The sequence below is a fragment of the Oncorhynchus clarkii genome, chromosome 22 (assembly GCF_045791955.1).
Source record: "Oncorhynchus clarkii lewisi isolate Uvic-CL-2024 chromosome 22, UVic_Ocla_1.0, whole genome shotgun sequence".
Lineage (NCBI taxonomy): Eukaryota > Metazoa > Chordata > Actinopteri > Salmoniformes > Salmonidae > Oncorhynchus > Oncorhynchus clarkii.
The window spans coordinates 40,774,049-40,792,001 of NC_092168.1; the positions used below are offsets into that span (position 1 = coordinate 40,774,049).

A 17,953-nucleotide genomic window follows, 5' to 3' on the forward strand; every position below is an offset into this window, starting at 1 on the left:
ATCAGCATTCAGGGCTCGAACCACCCAGTTTATAATTCAGATTGACTTGCATTGCTTCCCACCGATGGAAATCAATAGCATCAAACTATGAGGTGCATTGCAGTAAAATGTATCATAATTCTCCTTTTCTCACTGTTTTGTTTTTGCACAGTAGTTTCATCAGTTGTACAACTGAATGCATTCAACTGAAATGTGTCTTCCGCATTTATCCCAACCCCTCTGAATCAGAGAGGTGAGGGGGGCTGCCATAATCCACATCCACGTCTTCGGTGCCCAGGGAACAGTGGGTTAACTGCCTTGCTCAGGGGCAGAACGACAGATTTTGTAACCTTGTCAGCTCGGGGATTCGATCCAGCAACCTTTCGGTAACTGGCCCAACGCTCTAACCACGGTGGTGGTGGTGAATATTCCCAGCTCTCAGCATCTAATCACACACACTAATATTTCTTCATATTTATATCCTCCGTTTACAATGATTAGCTTATTCAGGAAATGACAGCATGTGAGACCGCATGGTGAACATCATTAGCAGTAGTCGACACCATTAGTGGCTAATTTTAATGAAGAGGACGGAGGCCCCGGGGCAATGCTGCAGAATGAAGTGCTTTCCTTAACCTAAAGCAGAATCCTCTCCCTTATTTAGAGCCTCATTGTGTGTTTACTATGACGAACAGCTGCAGGGCAAAGTCAAGGGAACTCATCATATCTCACAATAAGTGCTGCTCAGAGAGAGTGTGTGTGTGTGAGAGACGTCGTTTCCTCCATCGTGCTACAGAAGAACACACTGACTGATGGTGAGATAGGTGAGAGACAGCAGATGTTGCCTATGGGCTCTGTCATCATTCATATTCATCTCCTCTATGCACAAGAACACACAGTCCCAGGAAAGGACCTTTAAAAGAGTAGACCTTTAAAAGAGTAGAACTTTATAAGAGTAGACCTGTTGCGGTTGTTTACATTTTAGATTTACATGTTAGTCATTTAGCAGACACTCTTATCCAGTGCGACTTACAGTTAGTGCATTCATCTTAAATTAGCTAGATGGGGCAACCTGTGAAATAAAGATCCCTGCACATTTTTCTCATGTTATTTATAAATGTGTCCTTTCATTCATTCATACACTGCATTCAAAGTATGTTCCATCCACGAATTACATTCATCACCCATCTCATCCCTGATGGGCCTACTTAACCCAAAACAAATGTAATTTCCCTCCCTCTTAATCTTGAACCACTCCAGTGTCCTTCATCTCAAAGTGAATTGAATTAATCTCACTGCTTTCCCTTGCCCGAACCCAAGGGAGGGAAAACACAGGTTTAGCCTGTTGCTACCAGACGCAGAAGCAGACATACCAGAAGTGAAGAAAAGTCTCTCCATACATATGCCTGTTTCGCCCTGGGGGCAGCCACATGTTCTAAACACGAGTTATGTGTGCATTAGTTCACCAGATGTTGAACAGACACCTTGTTCCAGCCTTCCAGGTATTTCTGCTGAATTACATAATGGACCGTTTAGTTAATTAACTTTATTAATACCTTCATCTTGAGGTGTCCCACTTATTCAGCCACAGTGATAATGACTCCTTTCTTTTACAATCAGGGAAATAAACTTGCTGGCTTCTTTTCATCTCTGAACATTTCTCTATGTTCTGCTCCTCTGAGATCCTGAAATACCAAGAAATAGAGGGCGCTGTCCTCGTGGTAATGTTGATTGCCTCCACGAGGGAGAAAGGGGCGGACTACTGCTTCACAAAATTACCGGGAAAAGCGATTGGTTCACCGGCGGCCCATATATACACCCCCGGCATTAGCCACAGTAGTTTTTCTGTGCAACGAGGACGCGTGTGAATTAAAGGCTGAACAATATCACAGCACAGGAGCAATTGTTATGGGGGATCTGATTTCTATGCGGAGTTTTTCCTCTTTGAAGTCGGCACTCTACATACATTATAAAAAGTCAATGAAGGATACAGGATCCAGTCAAAAGCTTTCACCGAAATCCGGGATGGATCCTAGCCAGAGCGTGAAGCGTAAAATCGTGGTCGTTGGGGACAGTCAGTGTGGAAAAACTGCTCTTCTTCACGTCTTTGCGAAAGATTGCTTTCCAGAGGTATGTTGTTGGATGTCGTTTGGGTAAATGTAAATAAACGTGCGGTTTGTAAGGCGTTACCCGGGGACGTGTTGGAAAAGAATATCGAACTTTCGTGTGCGCTTTAGTACATGCCAAGTCTTCCATTATTCAAATGATATGTTTGCAGCGTTATGGATCAAATTGTGATGGAAAATGTTTTTGTGGGTACAATTTATTTTAACATTGTTGGACAATTTTGTTTGTGTGTGTGTGTGAGATCGACAATAATGCGTTGTAAATTCTTTATAGAATTATGTCCCAACGGTGTTCGAGAACTACACAGCCAGTTTCGAAATCGACACGCAAAGAATAGAACTCAGTCTCTGGGACACTTCAGGTGAGTAACTTTGCATTACAATGTTTTATTTAATCTCTCTAGAATTTCTTAAATATGACAGTGTCACAGGGAACGAGTCCGACTGGAATTTGGATTGGAACAGTGATCGTTCGAATTAGTCAACATTTCTTAACATTTCTATTTGTGGGGAATTAGACTGCGCTCTGCCTGAAATCTTAATTTGACGGGTCATTAATATATTAAACAACCCCAGTGAGTGGAGACTCTACAGAGATTGAACTCGGTGACGCATCTCTAGCACGTTGGGATGGACCGCTGTAGCGCGAGGATTTGTCTTCAATGTGCAGTGTTTACATCCACACCTCTCGGTGCATCTTGGTCCAGAGCTGAGTAAAAACAGATGAAGCCATTTGGCACTCAGTTGCGGTACCAGCTAAGAAAACGCAATACATTTGCAAATGAATTATTTATATTGTGAGTTTTAAATAGCATAACATTTAGAAAAAGCCCTGATTGGGGACAGCAACAGGCTAACTGAACTTAAAATCACTCGGCTGCCATTTGGAATAGTTTTTGACTCAATAAATGCTGACACATTCCGTACACATGTTCTTGCTACAAACATTTCCCCCATAGAGGTCCCGGGAGATCTAACCCTAAAGGCGTTCGCATAGTAGGTTCAGTTTGCTCCTAACAGAACTCGGTCAGGCGAAGTGAACGTATGTGCCTCACATACTCTTAAAATAACTTTGCTTGAAAAAAAAATTCTCAAGTGAAATAATTCGCATGACAACGAGTAGTCTCGTTGATGACTAACTCACTGTAGGGGGCGTAGAATTTGGCTTCCGAATTTAGGCTTGCCTCAAGAAAAAAATGGGTGCATGAACAGCCGAAAACCCTTGTCAAAGGCCATTATAACTGTTTCGGATGGGAAGCATGTGGACACCCCTAAGGCGTCAATATGCTTCAGTTCGGCTGCACGCAGCCGCACTCATCTAGGCGAACTGAACGAGTATGCTCGCATGCTCTCTTAAAAAAAAAAACGTTTGAAAAACGACAAAAAAAGCGGCAATAGTACTATTTGTCCATTTTGACTCGCCATAACCAGTATACGCTTCCTCGAAATAGTCAGAATTAACATGGCACAATAAATCTGTCATTCATTTTCTCGTTTTTGAAGACTAGATCTAAATAGCGCAATTTACATCAAACGAAGGACTTGGTGCAGTATTTGTAAAATAAAATGTTCATGAAAACAAGTCATATCATTGAATGACAAGACTTTAATTGAAGAATCCCTACTGTTGCCCAATAACCGACGAACGGGCGTAGACTACCGATGTCTGTTTGCCTCGAGTCGAAAATAAAACCTTACCGAAGTCCAAAACGAACGAAAACGTAACAATGTCATAAAGTATACATGCCGTCTTCCGAACTGTTTCGGCTGGGAAGCATGCGGACGCCTTTAACCCAGCCCCAGGTGGTAATAATTTCCTATCTACAGCCTCTGAATCAGCCTGGAGTGGCTGGGGGATTGGGCTGCTCAACTCCCACGGCTGGCTGCTGTAGGGGGAGGAAAAGCTGTGGGCTGCTTCTCCAGCTGGGGGGGATAAGAGCGCTCTGGGCACCTCCCCTCCTATGTCCACCAGCTGATTGTAGCTTCCCATGTGTCTGTCCAGGACATTACTCCGTGACTACACCAAGGCTTCAGGAAATGCTCAGCTCACCACACCAGGCCTGATATGGGTCATGTTGGGGACTGCCTTAGCTACACTGGGCAATATTATTTTACAAATGTAATCTTATAGCAGAAGCTGTCCATGAGGGATATTTCTGTCCAGCACTACGAGAAGCCTGATGTTTTAGTGTCTTGTGCTAATGTTAAAGCAGTTTTTGTTTGGAAGCGTCACTATATACTGTATGTTACTGGATCTCGGGTCTAGCGAGCAGATGGTTGCAGGTACCTGGCACACAGCATGTGTAGGTTTCTCAGCTGTCAGTTGTCTCACCTCTTAGCCTCAGGCTCACCACTACACTGTTACTATCTGTGCATAATAAACAAGGTCCTGTTTGTTATTGAACCCACCGTTATCACCCAGTGTAATGAATGGGATAGTTTTTTAAAGAGACACTGACTCGCAATCAGGTACAGGAAGAAAGCGGGGCACCGCCCACCCTCTATTGCTGACTGGGTCCATCTTCATTGTCTTTATGCAGTGGTGTTTGGTTAGAGGCTTATTTCAAACTGGATGTCCATGTTGGGACGGCAGGGTAGCCTAGTGGTTAGAGCGTTGGACTAGTGACCGGAAGGTTGCAAGTTCAAACCCCCGAGCTGACAAGGTACAAATCTGTCGTTCTGCCCCTGAACAGCCACTGTTCCTAGGCCGTTATTGAAAATAAGAATTTGTTCTTAACTGACTTGCCCAGTTAAATAAAGGTAAAATAAAATGGGTGACTCATTAGAACTCCCACTGACATCCACCCATGTTTCATGTAGATGCCCCGAAGGCTGGTCATTCACCTCTTGGAGGAGCAGGTCAGAGAAGGAGTACAGGTGAGGGGCTGTGGCTCTGGTGTTTAGTTAGGGTGTAGTAATCAAGCACACACAGCATTTGCTCATTGCTGTCACTTGTTTGCAGCTTCTTGATGTCTTTAGTCTAATGGACAGCATGTTTATAAGGCTTTTTCATGATTTTGTAGTTCAGCCCTTGACCGATATGGCTGGGCTGCCCTCTAATATGGTAGCACTGGCAGAGCTCTTGACTCTGGGTTGAGTGAGTTGGAGCTGCATGCCATTCACAAGAGGCTGGATCTATTCACAAAGACCCCATTGTTTGCATCGCTTTATTTTATTTATTAAGCTTGTTTTCAAAACTCTGCCTTTATTGTGAGCAAAACATTCTCACCTTTTTATATCTGAAGTACAATGCCTTCGGAAACTATTCAGACCCCTCAACTTTTCCCACATTTTGTAATATTTTAGAATAACGCTGTATTGTATTAAATAAAAAATCCTCAGCAATCTACACACTACCCCATAATGACAAAACGAAAACAGGTTTTTAGAAATGTTTGCGCAAGTGTTAAACATACCTTTATATAAATAAGTATTCAGACCCTTTGCAATAAGACTTGAAATTGAGCTAAGGTGCATCCTTTTTCCATTGATCATCCTTGAGATATTGCTACAACTTGATTGGAGTCCACCTGTGGTAAATACAATTTGATTGGACATGATTTGAAAAGGCACACGTCTATACACTCAACTGTGGGACGTTATATGTCAGAGCAAAAACCAAGCCATGAGGTTGCCTGTAGAGCTCGGAGACAGGATTGTGTCGAGTCATAGATCTGGGGGGGAAGAATGTCTGCAGCATTGACGGTCCCCAAGAACATAGTGGCCTCATCATTCTTAAATGGTTTGGAGCCACCAAGACTCTTCCTAGAGCTGGCCGCCCTTGGTCAGGGAGGTCACCGGTCAGGGATAGTCACCTCGGTGTTTTTCGAGGTCCCTGGAGACCCTTCTGTGTAGAAACATGTCCTCCATCATACAGGGATGGCTAAGGAGGAGATGGGTACATGGCTGCCGGAATCAGGGGACTGAACAAGCCTCAGGGCTGCACTGAAATGGGGCTAATGAGCTGTCTGTCAGCAGTGCCATCGACCATCCTCACCTTTTTCCTGTGCTCCTGTATTATCAGTGTCCCTATTTGAATTTTATTTAACTAGGCAAGTCGGTTAACATTCTTATTTATCCTCAGTGACTACTGTTTCTTTCTTTATAGTACATTTAACAATCCGTCTCCATGAGCAATGTATACTTTTGCTGAATCTATTCAATGCCGTTCAACACTCCTATCTTCATTCTTTAGCTGATCGATGAGAAGTCCCGTTGTTCAGAAGGGTAAAGTCCAGGGAAGGGTCACGTGTCATCGCTGAGTTATCAGGTTAGACAAACCAACCAGGGTTGATTGTATGCTGGGGGGCACGCGCAACTCTTCTGTTTGGCGCTCTCAAAGGATCTCCCAGACATGCTTGTAATCTCACTAAACAAATATTCCTAGTATTCTTGGCATAGCATTCCACATCTGTAAGCTCAATGTTCCACTGCTAGTCATCAGACTGTACACGTATTGTTGGGCTTTAATGAAGTAGTCACTACACGCTGTCCTATTCCAAATTCAGTTTGTGGAATCTCAGATGTCTTGCTTTTTACATGTGGCATGCCACCTCTACTGGATAATAAGTAAAACAATTTGCCTTGTTTTTACCTGACTTTGTTGGTGACTCCTCCGGGCATTATTATATTAGTGTGCAGTAGAATTGAGGAAATTTAAAATGCATGTGGAAAGATGCCTCAAAGAAATGCAAAAAAAAAATGATCATGCCATATTTAGGTTCCAATCGAGCCTGCTCCTAATCAGTTGCCCAGTCCCCCTTTTTATGTTGAGACACTCTGGGGGGGGAAATAACTGGTGGGATCTCATGTACTGTACAGCAGTGACCAGGGACGGGAGTGTATAATTTTGGTCCTTAGATGAAGCTTTGCATAGCTAGCCTAATCAGTGAAACCCTCCCTTATCTGCTCCATTTGGAAGAGGTCTCCTGTCCTAATTCGGACTGAGGGCTCTGGGCTGGGTATGAATGGACGCCAGAGCTCCGAGTAAGGAGCGCGCGTGTGGGAGAGCTCTACGAGCAAATTTAAATGATTACACAAGCTGTTACTATGGATGTCCCTAGGTGTTGACTCGCACAGTGACATGGTGTCAGGGAGTAAGTTTGCTATCCCTGGGTCATTCTAACACATGCACTGTGTAAAATCTATGTCTGTAACTGATGAAATGTTAGTTTTAGCACAGTTCCAGCACAGAGCTGAGGAGATGTGATGGTGTATTAATTTGACCTTGTTTGCATATATTTTTTTTTTTTTAAACTCTGTTTATTAAGTTTTGAACATACACACACACACACACACACAGACAAGACAAAGCAATATAAATAATATACTCAACTAGAAAAAATAAATAAAATAAAAAATACAAAGAAATAGCTTTAAAGATACCATACTTTAGACAAGTTAAACACACCGGGCAGAAGGCTACAGAGGTTAAAGGGGCAATCTATAGTACAGGGACAGGGCAAACATCTCACCATTGTTCAAGGGATAAGGGTGGAGAAATGCAACCACTCACAGAGAGTCATGGCCACAGACCGACCATCCACTGGACAAAAAAAAAAGTTTACAATGCTTTAAAATAAATGATTATTCATGTAGGCGTGAACAAAATGTAAAAATAACTGGGAAAAACAAGCTCACACTTCAGTCTCTGCCTGGGCAAGATGAACAAGGCATCTGCGGACCACAATCAATAAGCACATGGATCTTAATGCCCCCCCCCCCCCCAGCAAAAAACACAGAGAGAAACTCCAACCCTTAAGTCACAGACTTATTTTAGTATTAATTGGAATGCCATCAGAGGATGGACTGTTTAAAGTAAGACCGGAATGGAGCCCAAGCCTCATCAAACAGTTTGGGGTTCCCACGTGAATTGAATTAAATTTTTTCTAGTTTCAGAGAGCACAACACATCCCTCACCCAATATTTATAAGATGGGGGAGCTGCCATCTTCCAGTTCTGTAGTATTAGCCGTCTAGCTAAAAGAGTTGTATAAGCAACAGTGTCCGACTGGATTCTTGATAGGGGGGTACCCATGGGCAGTACTCCAAAAAGGGCTGTAAGGGGAGACGGCTCTATAACAGTGTCATATATATCAGAGAAACATTTAAATATTAATTCCCAGAAACCTGACAGTTTATGACAGCCCCAAAACATATGCAACAGTGTGGCTGGTTCCACCTTACATCTGACACAGGTAGGATCAAAATCAGAGAATATCCTTCCAAGTTTGGCCCCCGACCAGTGGATACGGTGAACCACCTTGCATTGAATGAGGCTGTGTCTAGTGCTAAAAGAGGACGAGTGCACCCTGTGCAGTACAGATTCCCAGACGTCTTCCCCAAGTTCCTCCCCCAAATCCTTTTCCCATCGAGTCTTTAAAGGCACCAAAGAAGGGTTCTGTAAGTCATGAATGATTGCATATACATCTGAAATTGCGCCCCTAGGAAGCTTGTTCAGCTCCAAGATGCTCTCTATAGCTGTATTCGCAGGCCTATTGGGAAATCCAGGTGTATTAGCCCTGACAAAGTTTCTAGTCTGGAGATTGAACTTTTCCTGCAGCTGAGAAAAAGAGGCAAATGTACCATCAAAGAATAATTGGGCTAGCGAGGAAAGGCCTAGTGAGTGCCAAATGCCAAAAGCCCCATCATTCAAAGATGGAGGAAATAAAATGTTCTGATTGATTGGGCCTGATAGAGAAAAGCCTCGAAGGCTAAACGGAACTGATTCCAAATTTTAAGAGACTGCTTTACAATTGGGTTGGCACAACTTTTGCCTAGGGACACTGGGAGAGACGAGCACAGCACAGAGGAAAGTGCTGCAGGTTTACACGATTCAGACTCCATCTGGACCCAGAGTGGTCTAGGGCCAGTAGGATCAGTCTGCAGCCAGTACAGAACGGCTCTAAAATTTGCAGCCCAGTAGTATGTCTGAAAATTTGGTAGAGCTAAACCCCCCAATGACCTAGGCTTCTGTAGATGTTTTCTACCAATCCGTGGTACCTTGCCATCCCAAATAAAATGCATGAATGTTTAATCCAGTGAAATAAAAAAAGATTTTGGAATAAAAATGGGTAAACATTGAAATAAATATAAACATTTGGGCAACACATTCATTTTAATGACATTAATCCTTCCGATAAGAGAAAGGGGTAGCGAATTCCAAAAAGTAAAAGATTGTTTCAATCTGTCTGCTAGAGCAACAAAGTTTTCCTGAAACAAATTTGAATATTTCCTTGTCACTTTTACTCCCAAGTAAGTGAATTGATCCTGGACAATCCTAAACTGAGAACTTGTGAAAGAGCACTTTAAAGCAGCCTTGTTTACCGAAAAAAGCTCACTCTTGCCTAGATTCAGCTTGTACCCTGAGATTGATCCAAACTTTTTAAGAACAGATAGGGCACGTGGCAATGAGGTATCGGGATTGGAGATAAACAAAAGGAGGTCGTCAGCATATAGCGAGACTTTCTGTTCCCAGCCCGCCCTGATTATGCCTTGAATGGCATCATCAGAGCGTAGTGCAATGGCGAGAGGCTCGATTGCCAAAGCAAACAACAAGGGGGAGAGTGGGCAACCCTGTCTGGATCCGCGGTGCAAGGGAAAATAGTCAGAGGACAAGTTATTAGTCCGTACCGAAGCCATGGGGGAAAAATAAAGAATCTTTATCCACGCAATGAATTTGGGGCCAAAGCCAAATCTATAAAGGGCAGCTGTTAGGTAATCCCACTCAACGCGGTCAAACGCTTTATCGGCATCAAGTGAGACCACCACCTCCGGGTCCCCCGACGCTGGGGAGTACAGTATATTCATAAGGCGCCTAATATTGAAAAATAAATGCCTATTTCTCACAAAGCCAGTCTGGTCAGAGTGTATTACTTGGTGTAGCGAGCCTTCCATACGGATGGCTAAAAGCTTAGCTAGGATTTTGTAATCACAGTTTAAAAGCGAGATTGGGCGATAGGATCCACAATCCAGGGGGTCTTTGTTTTTCTTTAGTAGTAATGAAATTGAAGCCTGTTAAAGACTAGGCGGCAGCTTTGAAGTATTGAGGCACTCTGCAAATAGTCGGGACAAGAATGGGCAAAGCAGACCAGAAAACGTCCTATAAAATTCGGTTGAAAAACCGTCCGGACCCGGTGATTTACCACTTTTCATTGCGGACACTGCTGTTGCAATCGCCTCAAGCGTAAATTCTTCTTCTAGACAGTCATGGGAGTCTGTATCAATTGAAGGCATATTCAAGCCATTAAAGAAGGAGTCAATCAGCAAAGGGTCTTGAGGGGATTCAGAGGTGTATAGTGCAGAGTAAAATTGTTTAAATTGATCATTGATCTCTTTATGTATAACTGTGGTGGCACCAGACGGGGTCCTTATTTGTGGGATTAGCTGTGAGGCCTCAGATTTACGGATCTGATGTGCAAGGAGTTTACTGGCCTTGTCGCCTTGTTCATAGACTTTGTATCGAGCTCGCAAGAGTAACTGTTCAGCTTGCCTGGTAGAAAGCTCATCAAATTCAGATTGGAGTAGTTGGCGCTCTTTATGCAGATCAGAGGAAGGATCCGTAGCATACTTCTCATCCAATGTGGCTATGGACTCGCTCAGGTCCCGAAGTCGCTGGGAGCGAACTCTGTTTGGTTGGCTGTATAAGAAATAATTTGGCCACGTAGGTATGCTTTGAGAGACTCCCATATGGTAGAGCAGGACATACCTGGTGTTGAATTAGTTTCTAGGAATAAGGCAATTTCAGAAGAAATGAAATTGACAAACTCCTTATCTGAGAGTAAAATGGGGTTGAGACGCCATTGATAACACCTAGGAGGTCGCTGGGGAAACTCTAGTTCAAGCACTAATGGTGAATGGTCAGAGATAACAATACTCTCGTAAGTACACTGCCGAAGGTTAGGCAGAAGTTTTTTGTCCAAAAAGAAGTAATCAATCCGGGAGTATGTTTGATGAACATGAGAATAAAAGGAATACTGGAATACTGTCTATCTGTAGGATGTAGGAAACGCCAGGCCTCAAACATAGCATATTTCTGAAGAAAGGATTGAATAAGTAGGGCACATTTAGATGGGCCTGTATTTGTTTGTGAGGACTTGTCCAGAACTGGGGACATTTTACAGTTGAAATCCCCCCCTAAAATCAACAAATGAGAATCTAAATTGGGAATAGCAGACAGAAAGGAAGAAATGAAACTTGTGTCATCCCAATTGGGAGCATAAACACTAGCCAAAACAAGAGGGGTAGAAAACAGTTCACCAGTTACTATGACGTATCGTCCCTTAGGATCAGCAATAACCTCAGAAGCTACAAAGGGAGTAGCTTTATCAACCAGAATAGCAGCACCTCTTGATTTACTATGAAAGTTTGAGTGGAACACTTGACCAACCCAGTCCTTACGCATCCTAAAATGCTCACCAGTCCTCAAGTGAGTCTCTTGTAGAAATGCAATATTTGCATTCAAACCTTTTAAGTGTGTCAACACCCTCTTACGCTTCACCGGGTTGTTAACCCCTTTGGTATTCCAAGAAATGTACTTGATCGTATTATTTCGGCCCCTCTGGGCATTCCCGTTATTCAACCCTGTCATTAGAGCATAGAATGGAAAAGCAATGAGCGCCCAAAACCCCCAGAATAACTTGTCTCAGAGTAATAATGTACGGTGGTAAATGTTTGGAAAAAGTACAGGAAAAAAAACAGAAAAAAAAACTAAAAAAACTGAATGACAACATTAGAACTGAACAATTCAACCTGCCCCCCCACCCCCTCCCCCCATCCCAGACAATACCTCCCCAAATGAGGTACAAGCCTAAATAGAACATGTTCTCTTCGCACAGTATGTCTGTGAGAGTGCGGTCTAAAACCTAAACCCACAGTCCCGCTCTTTAAAGTCGCATTTTGTTAGTGGATCAAGCAGCAAAAAGAAAGATTTGTATGTATTTTTTTCAAAAAAAAAAGAACAAAAAAAAGGTGAATCCCTTGTGCAAACGGAATGACAAAAGCACCACTTGTAGATGTATATAATTGTATTCCCCGTCTTATAACAGGCATTGAGAGAGAAAATAAATAAAATGTATAAAGGCTCTCAGCCAAAAATCTAATTTGAAGTAAGGAAATCGTAGTTAGACAATCAAAAATAATAGTAATTATAATAGTAGTCTAGTTGAAGCTGAGACAGCTTACAACCAATACCAAAAAACTACGTGTGCAACGTTGAGCGTTTGCTGGGCATAAATGACGCTCAAAACTTTTAAAATTAAAGTGAGGCCCCAGAAACCGTGTAGCCTCGGGAGACATTTACTGTTTACTGGGTCAATGCAAACGGATGCAGTAAACAAATAACCAAAACTATTTTGAGTCGCTGAGACAATGTGTAAACAAACTAAATAGGTGAGCGAGATAAGGCACGCACACTAGATAATCAAAACATTAGATCACATCAAATAAGCCTGAATAGTTTCACCAACTATACAAGACTAGCCTGTTATATCTAAACATAATTGTACCACAAGTGGGGTACTTACAATCCACACTGTGAGCATATTCAAGACTTCTTGATGTGACGTTGAATGTGAGCCATAGCCTCATCCGGAGATTCAAATGTGTGGTCTTTACCCTCATGAGATATCCATAAACGGGCCGGGAATCGCAGTCCATACTTCACACTTGGATGGTCGCGAAGTACTCGTTTGGCCTGTCCGAAAGCTGCGCGCTGCCTGGAAACAGTGGGGGAGTAGTCCTGGTAAATGGAAAAGCTCTGTCCTTGAAAGCTCAGAGTGGTATTGCGGGCTCTTCGGAGGATCTCCATCTTCTCATGAAAAAAGTGCACTCGAAGAATTATGTCACAGGGCCTCTCCCCATCCCGGGGCTTTGGGCGCAGCGACCGATGGGCTCGATCAATCAGGGGCTTTTCATCTAAGGCAAGAACATCCTTCAGCAGCCCTGAAACGAAATCCGTGGCGCGATGCATTTCCGCGGACTCTGGGACTGATACAAGTCTCAGATTATTACAGTGAGAGAATCCCTCTAAACTCATGCAGCTCTCCCTCACCTTTTTCAAATCCGCAGCTAGGCGTTTAACTTCAGTCTCCAGGGATGTAGTTAAATCGGAGACATTAGTAGCGGAGGCCTCCAGTGCTGTAATCGTTGTAGTGTGTGACGCAGTTGTTTTGAGTAATGTAATTGCCGGAACAGTCTCGTTAAATCTGCTTTTAAAGTATCAGAAACCTCCTGTATTCTGGCCACAATCGTAGCAACCACCTGTGTTTTCATTTCAACTATCTCAGAGCGTAGTAGTTTGATGGCCTCGAATGTTCATTTCAGCGCCGCCAGGCCAAGCCGCGCCCCCGGGTAAAGTGTGCGTCCCCGGGCCCTCAGACTCAGGAGAGGGCGGTGATGAGAGCGGGTCTTGTAGGCCGGGTTTTCTCAAAGTCATGCTCTTGGCCTTATGTTTGGTCGACATGCTGACATTCGGAAGCAAAGTAGTCTTGGTTTTTACGGAAAGGGATCACCAAATTAATATTTGAAAATAAATACGGTTCTGCTGCAGAATTCACATAAACTTTAAGAATACCACGGGAGCAAACGGAGAACACGTCAGTCACACATGGCGTCCCCTACCATCCCCCCTTGTTTGCATATTTTGACCTTGCTATTATGCTTGTCTTTGCAGGTTCACCATACTATGACAACGTGCGACCTCTCTCCTACCCGGACTCTGATGCAGTCCTCATCTGCTTTGACATCAGCAGACCAGAGACCCTGGACAGTGTACTGAAGAAGGTGTGTTTCAGGGCTTGTATGTCCTGTATGTTGTAAGCTACCTCTGCTTTGCCCTTGAATTATAGTAGGAAGTGGCTTGTCCCACTAGAATTTTCAATCAGCCCCCTTGACCCTCTCTAAAAGTCTTCTTTGTTACTGGGTCAAGTGGCTTTTCAGAAACCCCAGCGCTCCAAATTACTTTACCGGGCCGTACCAACGAGGGGACTAGAACTAGGGTTGTACCATTTGAGAGGAATGTGAAAACAAACTCACGTGAGGCTCAGCAGTAGTCCAACCGGCCTTGTTCACACATGGTCGCCCAGATCCCAGACACGGCTATTGTAGGTCTCGGTGCCCTTTGACCTGTAACGTCACCAACGCTCAGTATTGCACCAGCTGAGAGGCGTGTGGTCCTGTGTGTTGAACAACTCTGAGGGGAAACATGATGTTCAAGGCTCTGAATAAGCCAGGAAAAGTGGAACAGGGTGTTTTCCATTACGTAAGTTGCGCGACACAGAGCTAGCGCTGTCAGAGCGACTTTTTTCCCTTTCTTTTCAACGATGGCATGATAGAAAGACAACGAGAGGGTGTGTGGGTGGTTGAGATGCTCCAGTGTCCATCAATACAGCCCTTTATGCACATGTTTTACTCACAGAAGCCCAAATCTTAACTTGATCTGTGCGCTTAACAAAAAGTCACGTTATCCACTTAAAACTCATGTTGGGTTGTCTGACGCTGAATATAAACCAATCCTGTAAAAGCACAACTTTTTTTTTTTGTACTAGAAGTGTTGCTGATCTCTCCCGTTCTCTTTCCTCCCTATAGTGGAGAGGAGAGATCCAGGAGTTCTGTCCCAACACCAAGATCCTGCTGGTGGGATGCAAGTCAGATCTCCGCACAGACCTCACCACACTGGTGGAACTATCCAATCACAGACAGACACCCGTGTCATATGATCAGGTAGGCGCTACATGCATTTTGCTCCTACTTTGACACTCACTCACTAAGATGCAGTTCATAGTTTTTATTGTACTTGTACTGTATGTCTTTCACTTGGCACTATTAATGAATAAATGTGGCATCTGTTTTACAGCTAAAAAATAAATAAATTGTTAAGTCTGCTAAATTGCATAGATTTTCAATACTGAAATATGCTTGAGTTCCAGACTCTTTGTTCATCTCTCCCCCTGATTCTCTGTCTCAGGGCTCTAACATGGCCAAGCAGATCAGTGCTCCGTACATCGAGTGTTCGTCTCTGCAGTCTGAGAACAGCGTCAGAGACCTCTTCCACGTGGCCACGCTGGCCTGCGTCAACAAGGGCAACAAGAACGTCAAACGCAACAAGTCCTCCAGGAGCACCAAGAGGATCTCACACATGCCCACTAGGCCCGAACTAACCGCTGTCACATCAGACCTTCGCAAAGACAAGGCCAAGAGCTGTACAGTCATGTGATTGCCCTAGACTAGGGCGACTGACTGTTATGGACTGGCAGGAGCAGGTGGGTGGTGAGGACTGTGCATAGAGCCCCTCCCCTCCTTCTAGACATGCATGCAAAGCAGTGAGAAGGCGGGTTATCGCCGCACATTAAATCATCAGCCCCCCCCAAAAAAACTGTACCAACCTACATCTAGCTGCCCTACTCTGTCATAGGAGAAGTGCACCGGAGAGACTGAGGCCACTGAAGACTTAAAAAAGGTCTTCAGTTTATTTATTTTTAAAGGTCAATAAACGAATCCACAAAGAGGTGTGGACTTCTTGTCGACATTTCTTCACCCGCGGAAATGACGTGCACTTTTTTTGGTCCGGGACCTAGACAGTAAATGCGCTAATCTGGTTTCAGGTTTTGACACTTGTCCTCAAAGAGAAAAGTGTACTGTGGATTCACCACTGAGTGAGAAAATCCTTGTTCAGATGCGAGAGACCGCTACTGTGTTCTGCTCAGTAAAATGGTTTACGAAGAGAAATGGAGGTCTTGCGCTGGCCCCCAGGTCTCGCACTTATAGCCAGAAGTTCAAAGGACTGCCTGTTGGAGTTTTGTTTTGTTACTGCCTTGAGTTTGTCAAATGGAAATGGGATGTTTGTGTTATAAACTGTTGCACACTGTTACGACAGAGCTGAAAGCCTTTTTAATGTGTTTTAGTACATTGCATATTGTTCTAGCGCTGTTTTCGATCAGCATTGCCTGCTTCCCCCTTGTTTTGCTGTCTTATAAGTTTACAACCAAAGAAAAGCTTGACAGTGGCGATATCGCTCAGAGTAACAGTTGCCGACTACTGTTGTGATTGGCTGCATAACGATCATAGCCAATGATTTGAAAGGATGTGCTACATCTCTTTGAGGACGTATCCTACACCCCGGCTCCTCTGTCACGGGGTAGATTTCAGCGGTGGTGTCTAGCCCCGAAGCCAGTCACTCTGTAACTGTAGGGGTGAACACCCACGCCAAGTTTTACATGCAGGATGGGGTTAACAATGCCAGTGCTGAGAAGGTCACTGAGTTCAAATCCATTATTGCACAGATTATTTTTAAGGATGTCCTCAGCTATGCAATGCACAGATTCTGATGACCAGTGTCTAGTTTTCAATGTTAGCTGGTTGAAGGACTGTACAGTGCTGTTTGCTTTGTGTGGTGCTCTAGTGCAGGCTACACACTACTCAGTCGATCTCTGGTGCAAGTGCACCAAAATCCATAGCCTACTTTAATTCAAACGCATATCTCATAGCTAGTATCATTGTTTGGTCCTAGGCTTTGACTAGTTCATTGGGTCAGTAGGCTAAGTCAAGTAGCTAAGTAGAACTAGCCTGCAGACGCTGTAGCTATAGATCCCTCCGCCCTCTCCAAGCAGCTGCTGGTGAAGTAGTTCTAAATCTAACAGCTGCAATTTTATTTTCTGTTCTGTCATCATAGTACTTTGGTGTTTTCCAATTTCTCATAACTGGAGAAGTCTGAACTGCTTTGAGAAGTATTATCAGCCAGCGGGTGTAGCCTCCTCTGTATGAAAATGGTTTAAATTAACGGTCAGTGTTAGCTGTAGAACATCAACCTCTTTTGAAATGTAAGTCCATTTGTGTGTCTGTATGATTGTTACCACAGTATTTATTGAAGTTATATATTTTCCATTTGACAATAAAGTTCAGTGTACAGTACAAGGTCCATTTCTGTCTTGACTAAGACCTTATTTTTGTCAAACTGTCTGGAATACCACAGATTCTGCCTGGATATTTTATCAGAACACATTTCAGCCATTTTGTTTTTCTTGCTGCATCCTCAGTCTCCTTGCAGTAAAATAATTGCTTCGCTTGGGATAATTAAAACATTGATTAATAGTCAATTAAATATTTCATCCTTCTGGCACATTAATAGTCTGAAAACATCATGGACATGGTAACCGCAGTCTTTTCAGAAATAGAAATGCCGTTTGATGAAATTGTTTCTCATCTACTTGGCCAGCTTGCACTTTCTCACCAGGTTCAAACGGCTGCCTCTTAAGATGACAATTAGGTTTGACTCCCGTAGATATGCTTTCACTCGCAAATTAACAGAGGCAAATGTATGCAGTTTAGTCAGATACTCCATGATAGGTTAGTCAGTTTCTAGTTTGAGTTTCACATTCTGTATAACATCTTGACTTATTTCAAGACTGGCTGTAAGCCTACAGTGTTACTTTGAGTGTCTAGGTAACCACGATTACCCTGGAAATTCATCTGACAACCTTCCCTGAGATGCAATAAGTAGCTATGTTTCGTTAAATTTTTTGCTAAAACTAAATGTGGTTGGAGTGTTACTGTTACTCAACACATTAAATTGGTGACCCCCCCACCCCCTCTCCGCTACATGTAGACTGCGAAAGCCCGGATGGATAGAATGCAATAACTAAGACTTGCCATTCTAATAAATTGGTTGCCTAGGCTAGTCCGTGCCATGGTGGAACATGTACTCCTGTAGCTCTGAAACAATTGGCTGGTGAAAGTTGCCAGCCAACCAGAAAAGCAAGGTGAAGCATTCTTGAAAGTCAGGCAAATCCTTTTCCTGCAAAGAAACTTTTTATTTTATTTTTTTAAAGCAGTAGGTATTTAGAATTAAATGGA

At 43.4% G+C, this 17,953-nt stretch overlaps 1 protein-coding gene across 1 annotated transcript; it reads left to right on the forward strand.

The window, feature by feature from the left end:
• The first annotated feature begins 1,798 nt into the window (after positions 1–1,798).
• Positions 1,799–17,018, forward strand: LOC139380911 (rho-related GTP-binding protein RhoE-like). Its single transcript, XM_071124071.1, has 5 exons — positions 1,799–2,109; positions 2,380–2,467; positions 13,776–13,885; positions 14,690–14,824; positions 15,069–17,018. The coding sequence occupies exons 1-5, from the start codon at positions 1,888–1,890 to the stop codon at positions 15,315–15,317; spliced, it is 804 nt and encodes a 267-aa protein (XP_070980172.1). The 5' UTR covers positions 1,799–1,887; the 3' UTR covers positions 15,318–17,018.
• Positions 17,019–17,953: the final 935 nt, after the last annotated feature.

Excerpts from the sequence above, each read along its gene's own strand:
- LOC139380911 (XM_071124071.1), top strand. The coding sequence starts at position 1,888 with ATGGGGGATCTGATTTCTATGCGGAGTTTTTCCTCTTTGAAGTCGGCA. Across the intron at positions 2,468-13,775 it reads CAGTCTCTGGGACACTTCAG|GTTCACCATACTATGACAAC; the intron begins GTGAGTAACTTT and ends TTGTCTTTGCAG. Across the intron at positions 14,825-15,068 it reads CACCCGTGTCATATGATCAG|GGCTCTAACATGGCCAAGCA; the intron begins GTAGGCGCTACA and ends TCTCTGTCTCAG.